Raw genomic sequence first — 19294 nt, forward strand, 5'->3', positions numbered from 1 at the left:
AGTCAATAGCCAATCAATAGCTAATCGATGATCGATCAATAATCAATAAATTCCGGGAAATGCTGGCGATGACTCGTAGTTTCTTCTTTCTTCTTCTTTCTGGGGTTTTACGTGCCAAAACCAGTTCTCATTATGAGGCACGCCGTAGTGGAGGGCTCCGGATTAATTTTGACCACCTGGAGTTCTTTAACGTGCACTACAACGCAAGCACACGGGCGTTTTTGCATTTCGCCTCCATCTAAATGCGGCCGCCGCGGCCGGGATTCGATCCCGCGACTTCGTGCTCAGCAGCGCAACGCCTGACTTGGTAGTGCTTAGCCTAGCCCAAATACGTGGCGAATACCTTGCGATAGCCAATCAATAGCTAATCAATAATCGATCAATAATCAATAAATTCCGGAAATGCTGGGCATGACTTGGTAGCGCTTACCCAGGCCCAAAAGCCAGGGCTAGCTAGGTGGCCATCAGCTCCGCTGTCTCTTTAGCATTGCGCCTCCAGTGCAAGCTACGCTAATTTTTTTTCCTTCTTATTTTACGTAATGCAGAGAACAAATATTCGTATATCGTTGCTGTTTTCAAATGTACGTCAACTGTAAAGGGGGCTCAAGTCATGTCTCAAAAGTTAACCGCGCCTTGTACCGGTTCACTAGGGCAAGCCAATGGGTCAATTTTGTAGTCGAACTTTTTTTGGTAGCCCCAGGTGTTTCACCTAATTTGAACCGTACCAACGACATTGCTCGGGATAGTCTTTAAAAATGAAATATCTTTGCTTGCACACTTAATTTTCTGTGCGCGTAGCTGCTGCGTGTTTGGACTTCGTGTGACCGCGAAATACGAAAACGCACCGCTACGCATTTCGGCTATAGAGCTTTCAAGTGTTTTAGCAAATGATTCGAGCACGCTGGTTGCGTAGAAGCTAATCAACCCTTCAATCGACTTTTGTCGGTGGCCTATTGCCTTATCAAAGTTATCAGATACAGCTACGCTCATTTTCCTTTTTGTAATGAATTTGATGAGGTGACTTCCTTGCGTGTTCTGGTAGCTCAGTGTCGTTCTTTTCACTGCGGCCTGCATGAGAGTTTCGTTCTTCGAAAAAGCACTCGAGAGCGCCTCTCTACAATTTATGAACGCAGTTACGGCGTCGTTTTTTGACACGAGACGTATCTAAAATTTGTCAGTTGGGTTCGCTTGCTAAAACCACATGTTAACAAAGACATGCTATAGCCTTATCGCTGATACAGGGTGTCCCAGCTAAAGGTTAGCCAAGCTCTTAAAAATAAAATATAGAATATACGAGGGGTCAACCAATGATATTCTGTCGACTGACGTACCGCACCAGGAGGATTTTGTTTTGTTTTTCGCATTTGAACTATCGATAATTAGATGAAATTAATTAACGAACTTTTTAATTACTGAATTGAGGGCGCGAATTTTGATAGAAAAATAATAATTGTGTTTTACAGCACCCAATTCAGTTGTTTGCAGTGGGCTATGTCTCGCGTAATTATTACGTCACTGCTGACAGAACACCATGCATTGGCTGCGTCCTCGTATATTCTACATTTTATTTTTAAGAGCTTGGCTAACGTTACCGGAAACACCCTGTACAGTAACCACGTGCCTTCGGTATCGTAATGCACAGGAAAGAAGTCATTACTCGGTCATGCGTGTGTCGTGTGCACAGAGGCTTCCGTTGTAGCGCCACACATGATCGCAATCGGAGCTAAATGTAGCTGCTCGCTCGGTGTTCAGAGAGGCATATAGCTCTGCAGTATACGTTTGTCAATATGATCGAGAGTGGTAGCGTTCGAGAAATCTTACTCAGTGCTAATCAGGAGTTGTAAGCGTAGAAGTGTGAACCTTTCTAATGCGTGAATAAATCGAACTTGTATATTTGGTTACGTCATTTCTGTACCCTATAGTGCCCATACGCCGTCTGCAGCACGCACATGTACGCCACTGCGGCTGTTCCCTGATAAGCCTACCCAATATTTTTTTTTTTCGTTTTTTTAAATAGTTATTCGCGATCTCTCTTTAGAAACCAAATAGAACAACGTAACCTCGTGGAAATTATCGCATTAAGCATTTTCGAGAGCTACGCGCACGCTCTTGAGTTATTGAAAGCTACTTTCAAAGTTCGTTTCCTGTTTTGTCGAGTGTGGTTCAAGTGGCGCGAAACAAACAATCGTATGTCAAATAGGGAAGGATGTTCTTTTGGTCCAGATTAGGAACGTCACAGAAGTTAGAAAAGCACCAGAAACACACAGTTAGATATATGCTTCGTTTCGCTTTGTACAACCTACATCAATATGAAAGGGTATACCCAAATTGTTTTCACGAGGCCGTGGTGGCTATATAGGTATGCCCCACGTAAGAGTGTTCAGTGAGCCAATTTAAGCAAAAAGGCTATTTGTTACTTATAGAATTCACACGTCAGATTTGAATCCACGCAAAACGAGTAATCGTCGATCGCTTAGAAACGAGTTCGGTGTTCCCTCTCGTGTTGTTCACGACTATAGCTTCCTTTACAATGAACTCGAGGCGAGCGGGTCGAGTCACAAGTCGAGCTGACCCGATCCGACTCGATCGCGTTTACATGCATCTTTCCAAGCGGGCAGAGTCACTCAACCCACCCCCTCGTCAGCGCATTGACTCAACTCGCCTCGACGCTCCCTCGTCCCGACCCGCTAGCGTTTACATACTAGACCCGACGACCGAATTTCGCCACGACAAGCTGACTCGACACCACTTTATAGGATTTATGTAAACGTATAACCTATACCTCCAGTAACATTTCGTTCACACGACGAGTTCCTTGATTCTATTCGTATTGTGCGCCGGTGTCATCCCTATGCACGTGTGCCCTATACACTTTCTATAATAACTGCGCTGCAAATTGCAGCACCCTGGGCTTAGTGGCCGTGCTCTACCCTTGCGTCTTGACGTGCATGGTGTATTTCACGGAGCCCCGCCCAGACGACTTGCACATCAAGGTGTGGTAGGTACTCGGCGAGCAGGCATCCCCCTCTCTGACGCTTTCTCCACGTGCGGTAGTCCTTGACGCCGCCCGCCTCTTTCCTTTTTCAGGCCTACGAACGTATCTGACGTTCTTCTCAGCACTCCCGTGTTTTGCTTCGCCTACCAGGTGAGTGTTGCAAGCCAGCCTGGTGGAGCGTTGTTGAGAATTTTTTGGCAAATGTGTATTCCAAAAGGGTGCGTGGAAAACACCGCGAAAAAAAGCGCTTATGTCATATCCTTCTAGCTTCTAGCTTGCGCTATTTTTACACCTTCTAAAACGCCTTTGCAAGAAAAAAAAAGAAAGAAAACTGCCCAGCTATCCGGCTATTCACGTCCGACATCGATATAGATTATGTATTTCCGGCTATCCACAAAACCTATCGGAATGCGGAAACTGCCGAAAAAGTGCATATGTATGGTAGTAAGCGTGCGGCCTGCAATTTAGGGATGCTTCTTGACTTAGGTGGTGGTGGCTTATGAATGAAACTTATAACACCACGCTGCTTGCTTCTTCTTCACGGTTAACGTATTTCGAAATCGTGCGTCTTCTCTCACAAAAACATTTCATTGGTCACTCAGTGTCCATCAATATACTTCCTACATTATGGGGTAACAGTTGGCTGACATGACGCCTAGGACAGGTAAAGATTAATCGGAAGGTCTTCGTTCCAAAGTCAAGCTGCCGTGTGCGTTGCTGAAGCCATTTCTTCGCAAGTAAAACGTGAAGGCAAACGCCTGCCATCTGTGGACGCTGTACGCGTTCTTTGAAAGCTGATAAGGCTGCCTCCTCTAACAAATGCTGACCTGGCACATCGACAGCTTATTATTGCGATAGCAATTACATGGACACTATTATGTATGCGCAATTTATGGTCATGCCGTTAAGGGCCTCGGGACGCAGAAATGCCGCTGTCGGCGCCGTACCCGGAGTAGGCGTCCCATGAGCAAAAAATATTCTATACGGCACTAAAGTTCTTCTGTCACTTGTTGCTCATACCTTGTCTGACATTCTTTACAAAGTTATTCCTCGGAATTTCGAAAATCGCATCCCACAAACAAATGTCATGAAACAAAACACCGACAACGCATGCCTTTTATGTTAACTTTTCTGAGACTGAAATATTAAAAGCGCGAAACAATTACAGAAGACCGGCCCACGCAAGAGGCCGCGTTTCTAAGAGAAAGCTCGCCTTTTTGCATAGCGGTCGCCGTCAGCGTTTCCCGGTAAACATTACGGCTACATAAGCTGCAGTTGCCGGGAAGCGTGAGAAGCAGTCGGGGGATCTTTGAATGCATTCCACTCTTAAAGGCGAAGCTTAAGCGTTTTCCAAGTTTTTTTACACCTGTGGAGGCTGCGTATGGCACGGCTGAGGGCGGCCGCGCGTGCCCTATATAGTATATCATGAAGCATCTGCGAAGGGTACAGAGTCTAGGTGCGCCAAGGACTGATAGCTTCATGTGCGCTGCATTCTCGCCGCTTAGTTTGCGTTGAAGCGAGAGGTACCATGAAGCTTAATTCGCTCGCTTCTGCTGCCGCGTTTTCACACGCAAGCATTTTGACAGCGAGTGGCCGTGGTCATTGAGGGACATGTGTACATGTTTGCCTGTGCGTGAAGCCAGGCTTGTTAATTTAGTTCGTAAGCGAATGTTTACAAGTTTTTACGGCCAAGAAAACTACTATCCTTACTTCGTATAGATGTCTGCTAATGTCTGCTAATAATGTGCTATCGCAATCGATGCTTCGCCTTTCGGGCGAAACTGCGAGCTATTTATTTATTTATTTATTTATTTATTTATTTATTTATTTATTTATTTATTTATTTATTTATTTATTTATTTATTTATTTATTTATTTATTTATTTATTTATTTATTTTGTAGCGAAGCGTTGGAACCCTGAAGTGGGTCTCCTTCTCCAGTACCTTCTAGTGGGTCGTTTTCTTCGGCTCTCGAGCGCCGCTCGTGCAGAGAGTCCGTGCTGCGCTTTTTGGACTGTCACCCTTGCGCTGCTTCAAGTGCCGTCCAATAAACATCCTTATAAATTGGTGGAAGGTGCTGTACCCTCAAAATTGTTCCGCAACCCCTTCGATGCCCCTGGAGCTTCGATCCCGTGCACTACCATCTGCCATGCCGCAAGACGCCTCCCAGCAAACGCCTCCTCCCGCACCACCCGCATGTCCCGGTGTCCCTCGTCAACGCGACCCACCTATCTTCACTGGCGCGGATGGCACCGAAGTGGAGGACTGGCTCGCTATCTACGAGCGCGTGAGTGTCCCTAACAAATGGGACGAGGTAGCAAAATTGAGCAACTTGGTCTTTTACCTGGCGTAGCAAGTCTGTGGTACAACAACCACGAATCCGATTTCACGACCTGGTCCGCTTTCAAGACTGCCATTATCGACGTGTTTGGCCGCCCTGCTGTTCGTAAGCTGCAAGCAGAACAGCCTTTGCGCGAACGAGCTCAGCAGGCCGGGGAATCTTTCACAAGTTACATAGAGGACATTCTGGACTTGTGCAAGAAAACCAACGCGACCATGTCCGAGTCGGATAAGATCAAAAATGTCATGAAAGGCATCGACGACGACGCCTTCACCATGCTCCTCGCCAAAAATCCTCGCACGGTGGCAGAGATAATATCGCTGTGCCAGAGCTATGAGGAGCTGCGCCGGCAGCGGTCGTTGACCCGTCGGCCGCCAGCACGGGACGCAGATCTCGCTGGCTTGTCAACCATTTCTGACCACACCACTGTGCTGGCAGAAATGAAGACATTTGTGCGCGAAGAAATTGCGCGCCAGCTCTCTCTGCTGCCCTTTGCTCACCCGCAGCGTGTGGAACAGCCATCAACCACAGTCCCGCCTCCCCTCCGCCGAGTGATTGAGCAGGAAATCACCGAAGTCATGCCCGAATATCACCAGCGCCCTCCGGCACCGGCGCCACTTACCTACGCTCAAGTTGTCGCCAGGCCAGCCCATTCAATCTCTGCGACTGCTCCGTTTAGTTGCGCCGAAGCCGTCGCTGGACCTCAGGCGTTCGAAGCGGTTGTGCCGCCTACGTACGCCGATGTCGCTAGGCTCCGTCTGCAGCCCCCCATGCAGGCATATGAGCAGCCGCTACGTCCATCGCGTCCTGAGCCATGGGTGGGACCCTCTCGGGCAAACCGTTGGCGCACTTCCGACAACCGTCCCATATGCTTTGCGTGCGGTTACGCCGGCCACGTTGCACGTTTTTGCAATCGCGTGCAGCGGCCTCGAGTCGCATCACCCGTCATGGGCCAGTCCAGCCACCCTAATTACGAACCACTGCCGCCTGTGTCACCGACGTTACGCCCAGCTCCATCTACCCGCCGTTCACCATCTCCACGACGTCGCTCATTGTCGCCGATGCGGCCACGTCAGGTCGCACGAGATCGGGAAAACTAGTCGTCGCAGTCCACGAGGCAAGGGCTGCGACGCTATCGAACTGTGAAAGCCCTCAGCAGAGACCATCGAACATAATAGACGTGTTTGTAGACGGTGTTCGCGCATCTGCCCTTATAGACACTGGAGCCGCCGTATCCGTTATGGACGCCAAACTTAGCCGTGTCCTACGAAAAGTGACGACGCAACTTTCGGGGCTATCCCTTCGTACGGCTAGCGCCCAAAGTATTCACCCAACAGCAGTATGCACAGCTCGCGTCGTCATTCGAGACGTCATGTATGCCGTCGAATTCATCATCATTCCTGCATGCTCGCACGACATCATCCTGGGATGGGATTTGCTCTCCCGCCACAACGCCGTCATTCATTGCACACCCGCCGAAATAGAACTCTCGCCGTTCTCAGAGATGACGCCGGCAGACAGACCATCGCTTTCGAATAAGATACTCGTCACAGACGATATCCAAGTGCCTCCGAACGCGTCAGCGGCTGTGTCAGACTGTCAGTGTACTGCGACGGTCTCTGCGACACAATTGCACTCCTTTCGCCATCTGAGCGCGTTCGCACTAAGGATTGTTGGTGCCCTTTGCGACAGTGCAAATCACTCACGGTGAGAGCGCTATTTTTGTTAGTAATCCATCCCCATATTCTGTCACGTTGCTGCGAGGGGAATGTCTCGGCAGAGTGGAACCCATCGAAGACGCACAAGTTGTGGACGCACCCGATGGCACGCACTGGCCCAGCTCTTCACACTTAGTGCTGTTTCGAAGTCTGATTCGTCGCCCGAAGATGTATTTGGCTCCTAGCTCCATCGATGAAAACCTTACGCCGGTCCAGCGTTCACAGCTTATGTGCCTGTTGGAAGAATTTCGCCCATCTTTCGATGTCGCGCAGACTTCCCTGGGCCGCACGTCCACTGTCACGCATGCATGGCATCGACACTGGCTCCCAACCGCCACTACGGCAACGTCCATATCGCGTATCTCCTGCCGAGCGTCGTGTAATAAACGAGCAAGTCGACGACATGCTTCGACGGGATGTTATTCGACCATCAAACAGTCCCTGGGCGTCTCCGGTCGTTCTTGTTGCGAAGAAGGACGGTTCCGTACGGTTCTGTGTGGACTACCGACGGCTCAACAAGATAACCCGCAAGGACGTCTATCCGTTGCCACGAATAGACGACGCGATTGACAGCCTCCAAGGAGCTGAATTCTTTTCATCACTCGATTTGCGCTCAGGGTACTGGCAAGTTCCTATCGCTGAGGACGCTCGACCGAAGACAGCCTTCGTCACGCCCGACGGCTTGTACGAATTCAACGTCATGCCGTTCGGACTGTGTAATGCGCCCGCGACCTTCGAACGCATGATGGATACCGTCTTGCACAACCTGAAATGGCACACGTGCTTGTGCTACCTCGACGACGTCGTCGTTTTCTCTCCGGACTTCTCCACGCATCTTCAACGCCTCCGGCATGTTTTGACGCATTTGAGCAACGCCGGCCTACAGTTGAACCTAAAGAAGTGCCGATTTGCAGCACGGCAGCTGACAATACTGGGCTACGTCGTGTCCAAGGATGGAATTCTCCCAGATCCAGCCAAGCTTCGGGCCGTAGCCGAGTTCCCTAGACCTACGTCCATCAAAGAACTGCGCAGTTTCGTAGGACTGTGTTCCTACTTTCGACGTTTCATCCGAAACTTCGCCACTATTATATCGCCACTGACGAAGCTCCTTAGCACTAAGGGGCCCCTCGACTCGTGGTCGTCAGTGTGCGAGGACGCGTTCGCAAAGAGGACGCTCGTGCAGAGAGTCCGTGCTGCGCTTTTTGGACTGTCACCCTTGCGCTGCTTCAAATGCCGTCCAATAAACATCCTTATAATTTATTTATTTATTTATTTATTTATTTATTTATTTATTTATTTATTTATTTATTTATTTATTTATTTATTTATTTATTTATTTATTTATTTATTTATTTATTTATTTATTTGAAACGTTGGCCACTCCCCAATGTTAAATTATTGAACGAATGAAATGATGACGTGAGATGAAAAGCACCCTTATAAAGATGACATATACGCATCGACCGAGTCATCCCGCCGTGAGACACGACGACGACATTCAGTCGCCGTTCTATCGGTGAACAGACCTCTGATATTGACACGTACAACGCGAAAGCTGATTCGTGTAAAACTTTGTCAAATTTATACAGTCCAAACTGCGAGTGAGTGAAGCTTGCTGCGGGTCGAGTAGGCTACTGTTGACGAACACAGCGCTACAAACCCATGGATAGAGAACAGTGATTGAAATAGACGGTTCCCCCCTCCAACCGCGGGTTTAAGACTACGTCCTCTATACCGAAAGGAAAGGTAACTGTACGTAGCTAACTCGGTACTGATATTAACTATTGTGTTTTCATCCTAGCTTTTAGCCTCATAAAGCTTATGTCCGCGTCCGCTAAAGGACTTCGTTCTTGCACTTTGCAGAGCCACGAGGTGGCGATGTCGGCGTACGCGGCCATGCGCCAGCGCTCGCTGTGGAACTTGGGTCGGTCGATCGCCTTCTGCATGGTCGGCCTCTTCGTCATCTACTCCACGGTGGGCTGCTTCGGCTACCTGACCTACGGCGCAGCCGTGCGCCCCGATGTCATGGAGATGTTCGACGCCACACGGGCTTGGGTGCTCATCGGCCTGTTGGCGCTCGTCTTCAAGATGGCCGTCACCTACCCGCTGCCGGCGCTTTGTGCAAGGTCTCGCTCACCACCTGAAGGCGCGCGCTCTCCTTCTATGCTGTGCACTGCACATGCGCATGTCAGCTCCCTTCAGTGTCAGAGCAAAGCACCCGATCATTCTACATTACTCTATGTACTGTGCTGCGTCACAATATTTACGGCAACAAATTCACAACTTCAAAACCGGAATAACAATGATATGTAAAACCAAGATCACGCAGCATTCAAGCAACCACACACCTCCTTTTCCCTTTCTAACGCCTGCTAATGAGTATACTATCATATTCTTAAGTAATAGTAGTTGTTATTTCGAGGTAAAATGTAATGACCTGAGGATAGCCCGAGAATCGGTTGGTAGAAGGAAATAAAAAAATGAAGAATAAAGGCATAGACTTCTTCATGGCTTTGCCATGAAAAAGGCCAATCACCTTGTCGAAGGGTTGTCTCCAACCTGAGACAACCCTTGTTGGACCACTTGATCACTTCGCTGAAGACGTGTAGCATATAATTTAAGTGGTAGGCAAAACAGACGTAATAGGAGAACGAAGCATTTTCCCCTCACGCAGAGGATGAAAACAGCATTTCAAACCTTGTCAAGGCTAGCGCCGAGGCATTAAGAGATTGGCTCATCGGAAAGTTAGCTCAGGCCAAGGTATTGAAAGGGATCCATAGTATTTTCCTCTCCAGCGGAAACCCATGACATGAAGCAGCCGATCAGAATAAGATTATACTGACGATTTCGCAGCCCTCAGCAACAGCTAGTTTTCTAAACGACACACTGGTCACACCAATAGCAGACGGCACAGGATGATTAAAGTCTCCTCCCCCCCAGTAAATTAGATATCTCAGCACAGTATAATATGCAGCTCTCATCATCTACTACATCATACCACCCTCTTTCGTCTTCACATGCCATCTAATTTGCTCCCCCAAATCCCTTCCCCAGCGTGCAGTAGCAGGCCAGAGGCACTTCCCTCCACCTTTCGGCTATTAAAGTTTCTCTCTCTCATTAAAGAAAGAAAGAAAGAAAACAAAAGAAAAGAAAGGAGGAGCCGCAAAGGCTCCAGGGACAAAAAAAAAAGGAATTCTCGCCACATGTTTGAGCTATTCCTTACAATAACAGCTGAAAGGAGAGAGAGAGAGAACTTTATTTATTTCCGGCAGGATTGCTGGGCTGGGTTCCCACCTAGGAGCCAGCGGAGAGACCGTGTCTCCCGACAGCTTCCTCGGCCTGCTGGATAGCCCACAGTTGCTGGTCCAGGCCTGAACTGAGCAGCGCAGTCCCCCAACGCGCCCGAAGGCCCTCATTGGAGGCCGCGACCCCAGTATTGCTGATTAATGCTGGACATGCCCATAGGATGTGATCTAGTGTGGCTCTGGTGTTACAATACTGGCATAGATTGGTTGTATATAATTCGGGGTATATATGGTTCATGATGACAGGGTTCATGTATGTTCGTGTTTGTAGCTGCCACCATTGAACGGACTGGGCCCGATTGAGCTTGGGGTGAGGTGGTGGATACTCACGCCTTTGCATTCGATAATGTTGAGTAATATCACAGAATTTAGTGAGCCGATCGCCCCATTCCCACACCACCGCGGAGGTGTCCGTTCGAGTGGCTGCTTCTTCGAACGCGGCTCGGAACGTGAGACCTCGAACCACGTTGTGCGCCATCTCGTTTGGACTGAACTCCGGCTGATCAAGAGGTGTGTGGGCTGGGATCCCGAGGATTTGTACGCATTTGTCTGCCTCATAAGTTTTGCCTGTATTAAGGATTCGCAATGCCTCAGGGGAGATTCTGCCGTTGGCGTAGTTTCGCACGGCCGTTTGAGAGTCGCTGATGATATACGAGGCATTGGTGTGAGCTATATCGCCAGCGCGATAGCCACTTCCTCCGCCGTTTCTACGTGTCTTGTGGCGATTGATGCGCTTGCTTCGCATTGGTGTGTGTGGTCTACGACCACAGCTACGAAGCGGTGATGGTCCCGATAGCGTGCTGCATCGACAAAGACCGCTTCCTCGTTGTGACCAAAAATCTTAGTCATAGCTTTGGCTCTACTGACGCGTCTGCCCTCGTTGTGTTCGGGGTGCATGTTCTTGGGTATCGGTGGAACTGTGAGTTTAGTTCGGATATCGCGTGGTATGTCATGTTTGTCGCCGTGTTGGGTGTGGTAACAGATGCCGAGATTCTCGAGTATCTGGCGGCCTGACTTAGTCTTGGCCAATCGCTCGTATTGTGATATTTGTTGTGCCTCGATAAGCTCCTCGAGGGTATTGTGTAATCCCAGTTTAAGAAGGAGGTCTGTGCTGGCGTGTTGCGGCAATCCTAGTGCTTGTTTATGTATTCGCCTAATGAGGCTGTTGAGTTTTGCTTTTTCTGCGACGAACCATCGGTGATAGGCTGCCGCATACGTGATCTGGCTGAGTACGAATGATTGGATGAGGCGGAGGATGCTAGCCTCTTTCGTGCCTTTGTGTTTATTGGTGATGCGTTTAATAAGGCGCATCGTGTTCGATACTTTTGCGTCAATGTTGCGAACTGTCTCGCAGTTTGTGCCCTTACTATCGATGATCAGTCCTAACACCTTAATTTTATCCACGGTTGGTATGATGTGACCGTCGCTTGTCGTGAGTGTTATATCGGCGTGTGTCTGTGCTTGGTGATGTTTGGGTGGTCGGCCCTTGAGTGTAGGGCGATATAGCAGTAGCTCGGATTTCTCCGCCGAACAGGATAGTCCTGTCCCTTGCAGATACCGTTCTACTGTGTCAATAGCCTCCTGTAATATTTGTTCTATGGATCTATCACTGCCCTCGCATACCCAGAGGGTGATATCGTCGGCATAAAGAGTGTGATGGAGTCCGGGGATTGTCTGAAGTTGTGACGGAAGGCCTAGGAGGGCGAGGTTGAACAGCATCGGAGATATCACGGAACCCTGCGGGGTGCCCACGCTTCCCATGGTTATCTCGGACGATGTGAGCGCTCCTACGGTGATGGTGGCTGTTCTGTCCGTTAGAAATGTTCTGATATAGTTGTACGTGCGAAGGCCCAAGTTTAGGGTGTTGATCTGATTTAGGATGGTGCTGTGTGTGACGTTATCAAAGGCCTTCTTAAGATCTAGGCCGAGAATGGCCTTAGTGGAGCGGCCTGTGCAGTCTATATGATGTGGTGTTTCAGCTGCAGCATGGTATCCTGGGTCGAGAGATGCCTGCGGAAGCCGATCATGGTGTATGGAAATAGGTCATTGTCCTCTAGGTAATTTGTTAGTCTATCCAGGAACATGTGCTCCATCAATTTGCCCATGCACGACGTTAAGGAGATGGGCCTAAGATTGTTAGTATTTAGTGGTTTGCCTGGTTTAGGAATGAGGATCACCTGGGCCTTTTTCCACTGCGGGTGCAAGCTGCCGGTGGTCCAGCATTGGTTAATGTATTCTGTGAGTTGCGTGATTGACTCGTCGTCAAGATTACGTAGTGTCTTGTAGGTAATGGTGTCGGGACCTGGGGCAGATTTGGAGTTAAGTTTGTGCAGGGCGGCGCGGACATCCGCCTCGGTGAATTCCTCGTCTAGGGTGGTGTTGGCCTGGCCTGCGTAGTCTGGGTGCTGCTGAGGAGGAACCTGAGAGATGTATTTGAGCTCTACCTCCCTAAGGAATTCCTCCTCTGTGCCCTTGTACGAGTGTATGAGTTTGTTGATGGTTTGTCGGTGGGCAGATTTGTTGTCTTCTGGGTCGAGTAGGAATCTGAGAAAATGCCACGTTTTACCTAAACTTAATTGCCCGTCCATTGCATTGCAGGTTTCGTCCCAATGTTGTCGGCATAGCTGTGTTGCATACATCTATATCTCCTTATTGAGGAGCGCTATGCGTTTCCTGAGGTTTCTGTTGTGTCTCTGTGTCTCCCATCTCTTTTTGAGCGATTGTTTTGCCTCCCACATGTGGAGGAAGCGGCTATCGATCTCTTCGAGTTGTGCCTCAGGAGGTACAATGTGTGTGGCGTTGTTAACATCCTGTTTAAGAGTGTCAGTCCAGTGTTCTGTGTCGTCGATGGGTTGGACCTGGTTCTCGCGTGATTTGCGGAACTCAGTCCAATCCACTAGCTTGAGCTGTTTTCCCGTGGGTTTACGTGGGCCGCCCTGAACGTGTATCGCGATGATGTAGTGGTCGCTTCCTAGGTCCTCTAATGTGTTCTGCCAGGTGGCTGCGGATGTGTTTCTAGTGAACGTTAAATCGGGTGTTGAGTCTTTACTGGAACTAGTGCCCGCGCGGGTAGGTGTACTAGGATTGGTGATGAGAGCACTTGGATGGTGATGAGCTGATGAGTGTACTCGATGTGATGGTGATGTGATGTGATGTGAGTGTACTCGAGGTGATGGTGATGAGTGATGAGTTAAATCGGGTGTTGAGTCTTTACTGGAGCTAGTGCCCGCGCGGGTGGGTGTACTAGGATTAGTGATGAGAGTACTTGGATTGGTGATGATGTACTTGGATGGTGATGAGCTGAAAGAACAGCCAAAGAAATTTTACGTGGCCCTAAAACAATCGCCAAAAATTCTATTTCAAAGATGGGTGTGTAATGCGGAATCGGAATTTGAGAAATATTTAGAGACGATATCACTTATTCCGCATAATATTTGCCCTCGCTATTCAAAGTAACCGCAACTTGATTTAAAAAGTGTGTATTGCGCACCATTACTTTTCATGATCGAGTGTAGAAATATCAGATCCGGTACAAAAGTCATGATTCAGATGATTCTCAATACCACATCATGAAATTGTTCCAAACGAATAGCTTTCTGTTTATCAACTCCGTATCGTTCTAGCTGTGACAATAAGCATCACCTGCGTTTAGAACGTGTGCGAGTTTTAAAGCGAAGCTTTGTACCTCTACCAGCCAAGGGTTCTGTCGTGTCCGTCGTTGTAATAAAAAAAAAAACGATCCCGACGAACCGCTAACAATTGCAGGTATAGCAGTATAGCTTACTTGAATTCAGGCATTCAGCGTGCAACTAAGCACTCGTTTTCGCAAGAAAAACCACAAAAACAAGCTTCAAAGTGATGAGCCAACATGATGGATGATAAGGGCTGCGGGCAAACAACGGAAACAGGCTCGGCGCGGTCCGTAAGATTTTATTGCAGCTGTTGCAAAGCTTATGCAGCTGCTTGAAAGAGGGTTGACGTCATTCGAAACCCTTCCAGCCTAGTAACTGCTTCGGTTCATTTTCTAGACTACCCCACTGTGGGGTAGTCTAATAGTGTATATCACACCGATCATAAAGCAGTAGCGAACATTGTTGTGAAGTAAATAATAATAAAGGCCGTGGTTAAAGTTACGTTGTAGTGTGTTAAATATCAAGTGCGCCGTAGTCACCGTGAGGGTGGCGTAAAAAGCTTCGCTTTCCAACCTACTTCACAGGGTGGATTGGCGGGCAATTTTTTAGCATTCGGCACCATTTTTGTGTGATACGATCGAATGTGCCTCCACGCATACAGTGGTTGTCAAACGAGACTTTTTAGAGTCACGCATGAATAGTGGCATTCCTACTGTTCGAATTAAGCGACTGAATGACGGAGATCGCATCATTCCTGCCAGGGATGCAATCGAGGAGCTGTACCTGGAGCTGCGCGGAGGTCCTCCCGATGACCGGACGCGGACGCATGCTCGCAAGACGAAGCTCAGCCTCGCTTGGTTTGCCAGCACCGTGGGTATGGCCATATTGCCACTGGACATCGGTGTGGCCATCAAGTTCCTTGGATGCCTGGCCGCGCTCAACGTATTTGTGTTTCCCGGTACGCACGCGGGCGGTACTGCAGCTGGGCCATTGGTTCGGCGTGATATAATTATCCACATGCTTCTAAGTGTCCAGCCACCAAGATCGTCCAATCCCAAAAGCACTTACTTTGTGCCACGGGGCAAATATTTACCCTTTTCTCAGGCAGATATATTGGTATTTAAATCAATGATATACTTCAATCGTAATCTTCGTGAATCGCAAAAGCTTTGTGAACCGCACATGTATCCTCCTGGGGCCCGAATACAGCTATGGGATATAATCGCTCTTCAAGGTGGTTTTTATCGACTACTGTTATGTTATGCAGATAAAAAAACAATTTTGCAGCGAAGCTCTCTATGGCTAATATCTTGGCATTTCTCCGTGGCGTAACGTCGACAGAAAACTATCATTATCAATGGCTCATGCCGCCGTAAGGCAAAGGCTACAAGCACTCAACAAAGTGAAGCGAACAGTGCATTCATTCTTTGGAATCACGCACACAACATGCACAACAGCATACGTTTCAATAACGAGCAAGCTGAAAACAAGCATCCGAATCACATAACTGATGATAAGGCGCTCCTGCGCCTACACGCAATGCGAAGCACGTAGCCCTCCCCGCATACGTTTCCCGGTTGCGCAAGCTGTTACCGTTGCGCAAGCTGCCGCGGCGACGGCAGCTTGCGACGTGGGGAGTGACGTCCCTATAGCCTTTCATATATGAAATAAACAGGCTATATCAACTGATTTCAATGTTGCTGCAGAACCGCTGTAGGCGGCGGTGTGCTGTCAAAATTACCGTTACTCGCATTATACTCCCATTACTGCCATTACTCTAAAATAGCATTACTACCATTACTCTAAAGGCATAGAGCCTTGCATACAGCAGTTGTAGTGGTGGTTTTCAACAGCCTCGCTGGGCATCCATTTTCGCAGGGCCGGGATGGCGAGTCAATTTGTTAAAATTTAAGTACCACGATCAAATGCCAAAAGCTGCGTCTCCATGTACGTGAAGACATTAACTGACTCAATCATCTCCTTATGTTTGTTGTGGTAAAACGGCGTTTCATTGCCTAAACGCAGAGATGAAGATGGAACTACGTGCTGCTGCTGCGTCCGGTATTTTCACGCAATCTCAGTGAATTCGAAACACACCTCAAAGTTGCTTTCGGCCGTCTAGGACGACACAGAGGTCTGGGACGACACAAATTTCTCGAAAGTAGTTGACAAGAATATGAGTAAACAATTTCTTTACAGTTACACGTGTACCGTAGTTCATACCCAGAATGAATATTTTGCGTAATGACTTACGAGTGAATGTAGAAAAAAAGTTGAAGGCAATGTGCAATGTACGAGGCGGTATCTAGAAGTAACTGGAATTTTTTTAAAGCTATGTATTCATTAATTTTTTACAAAACAACTTTATCACCTTAACAGTACTCTCCATTACACTTAATACATTTGTCCAATCTGCGATTCCATTCTTCGAAACATTTTTAAAACTCGGCTGTTTTGATGGCTGTTAGCTCCTTCCTCGTTTTTTCCTTCACCTATTCTACGTCGTGAAATCGCAATCCTTTCATCTTCTTCATTCGAGGAAACAAAAAAAAAAGTCGCATGGAGCGAGGTCAGGTGAGTAAGGGGCGTGGGGCAAGGGAGTCATGCTATTTGAACTTTTTATTTAGAAGTACTGAAGCGATTGCGTAACAGTGTGCGACAAAAAAAGGCCTGGTTTATGGAAGTCGGGGGACTGGTTTTTCCACCACGACAATGCACCAGCTCACGCAGCCATGTCAGTGTGCCAGTTTTTGGCTAAAATAGCATGACTCCTTTGTCCCACGCCCCTTACTCACCTGACCTCGCTCCGTGCGACTTTTTTTTTCGTTTCCTCGAATGAAGAAGTTGAAAGGACTGCGATTTCACGACGTAGAAGATGTGAAGAAAAATAGAGGAAGAAGCTGACAGGCTATGAAAACAGACGAGTTTTAAAACTGTTTCGTATTCATAAAAGTGATAAGCTTGTTGAAACTATATATATATATATATATATATATATATATATATATATATATATCTCTCTTTTTAAACATAATTCCGGTTACTTTTGGGTACTCCTCGTATTGTACAATGGGTCTTAGGAGGGTATATTCGGCCGAACTGCCGTTTTTTCAAGAAACATCAAAGAAAACAATCACTGTACAAATAGTTTTTTAACAATCCCTTTTGGTTGTTAGCATTGTAACTAAGGACACTCGTTCCAGCTGCGCTATTGAGGCCACGCAGTGGTGGTTGGTGGGTAAACTTTATTGATTCACGAGATAATCATGTGGGGGGGGGGGGGGGGGGGGGAGAGAAAAGGAAGCAGGACGACGATGGGCCCTCGGGCCGCTCTAGATGGCCGGGCACATTTGTGCTTCGGCGACCCCTCTGGCCCAGCCCACTGTCCGAAGCTATGACTCCGGTTGCGAGCTGCGCAGAGCAGCCTCCCATCGCTCCTGGTGTTCTGACCTTCGCCACGGAGGCTTGGGCTTCTTCGGGCAATTTAGGAAGATGTGGTCATTGTCGGCTCTGGTGCTAGGACACAAGTGGCAGTGAGGAGAGGTTTCCCCGTGTGTAATAATTGACAGAAGGAAAGGGGTCGTAACTGTGGCCGTTTGAAGTCTGCGCCACAAAGCCTAGTCACTTCTGGGAAGAGATTTATGCGGCGGGGGGTAGATTAGGCGGGAATTTCTGTAAAACAGAGTGAGGTCATGGTAGCTGAGGAGTCGATCTCTTGCACTGCGAGACGAAGGCGGGTCGCTCTCAGCCCGGTTGACAAGTGCTCGGGCCTGGGTGTGAGCGGCCATGTTGCCTGGGTGTTTGCTGTGTGCAGGAACCCAAAGGAGGGTGATAAGGTGATTCAGTACTCGTGGCATATACAACGTTTCTAGGAATATGACACTAGCACCACCTTTATACGTCCGTCCTTAAAATATCGGGTGAAATACAGCGGCGTTCCGCTCAATATTCAACCACTAAAAAAGAAAAAAAGAAACAATTTTTTTACGCAGGTCGCTTAGTCTTTTCGATGCAGTTCAGGCTACATTTCGGTTCCCCTTCTCCAGTGCAATGTAGCCAAACGTGCGCAGTGCCTGGTTATATTTCTCTACTTTTCCTTTGTCCTCCCGTTTTAGCTCTTCTGCAGCCTGTGCTGACGGCAGGCAAATGTCCGCTATCTTCTAGGCATGTGCCTCCTGGGCTACACCAAGCTGAAAGGTGCCTCGACCACCTACCTGCACTGGCACCTGCTGCTCGGCTCTCTCATGGTGTTTGCGGGGGCCGTCCTCTTCACAGTTGTTCTGCTACACATCGTGCTAGTCGAGCTCGTCTCTGGACACGTCAACCAGCTCTGCTCCTGACGGCGCATCCACAGATTTCTCTTCTGCGATAGCTATGTATACTGTAATGATTTGGCGGTGCGCATTGCACTGCAAGTTCTCTATTTAGCAGCCGGTGTGTACCTGAACGTAGAAGACAAGTCGTGCTCGTTTGTCCCCCTTACTCTGTGTGCCGCAATAAACATGTTCCGTCGTGCCTTGTATAAACCGCGCTTGGTACATCATACGCTCTCATACGTTCAGTCCTCGCTGTATACTGTCTTGAACGGGCACACATAGAAATGCGGCACTGTTGGAAAATACTTGCCTCCCTGGGCCGGTATTTTGTAGCGATGCCTTTCCGATGCTAATGCCTTTTCGCGCTTTTCGCGCTTCGTCAGAGGTCAGAGCGACGGTCCGCTCACGTTATCAACGGGATCAGCCCGCCGTGAGCGGTGGATGATAAGACTAGTATAGAATAAAGCATAGCACATCGTTACAAAATACTGGCCCTGATGTACGTGATATCCAAACTGGAGCTGGCAAGGTCGTGATTCCGTTGCATAGTACAAAGCTGGGCGATATACCTTCGACACAGATGGTTCACTTAATAGCAGCTGATGTCAACCTCATACGCAAATATTCTTGAGATAGGCGTATCTTGGTATGCTTCTTGACATATCTCTTCGTGTGCGTGTGAGAAAGAGAGTGAGTGATAACGGAACTGACAGCGCTCTGGCAAAGAGAAGTGAGAATACCTCTCTCAGTACTTTAAAGAATTAAAAACGAACTCCATCATTTAACATCATGAGCTTTGTACGCGGAAGAAAAGAGCGATGAGGTAACTCGTGCGAAACCCTAAGGGCGGCAACCAAATGAAACTTATTTCTGCCGTGCTTTCTTTTCAGCATTACACGCAGGAAGTATAGGAAAAGTACAAGCATTCTGCAGTGAAAAAAAAAACACATTGTTACGGGGAGTATTCACCAGTAAACGGCTAGCGTT

General features: G+C 48.2%; 1 protein-coding gene across 1 annotated transcript in view; it reads left to right on the top strand.

The window, feature by feature from the left end:
- The window catches only part of LOC119466261 (putative sodium-coupled neutral amino acid transporter 7), a 47101-nt gene extending 28589 nt beyond the window's left edge, over nucleotides 1-18512 (top strand). The window contains exons 5-9 of the mRNA XM_037726739.2: nucleotides 2903-2998; nucleotides 3088-3145; nucleotides 8918-9180; nucleotides 14753-14949; nucleotides 18156-18512. Of these exons, the coding sequence (XP_037582667.1) occupies nucleotides 2903-2998; nucleotides 3088-3145; nucleotides 8918-9180; nucleotides 14753-14949; nucleotides 18156-18331 (790 nt within the window). The 3' untranslated portion in view covers nucleotides 18332-18512. The remainder of the gene's footprint in view (nucleotides 1-2902; nucleotides 2999-3087; nucleotides 3146-8917; nucleotides 9181-14752; nucleotides 14950-18155) is intronic.
- Nucleotides 18513-19294: the final 782 nt, after the last annotated feature.

Source organism: Dermacentor silvarum, chromosome 1 (assembly GCF_013339745.2).
Source record: "Dermacentor silvarum isolate Dsil-2018 chromosome 1, BIME_Dsil_1.4, whole genome shotgun sequence".
Classification (NCBI taxonomy): Eukaryota; Metazoa; Arthropoda; class Arachnida; order Ixodida; family Ixodidae; genus Dermacentor; species Dermacentor silvarum.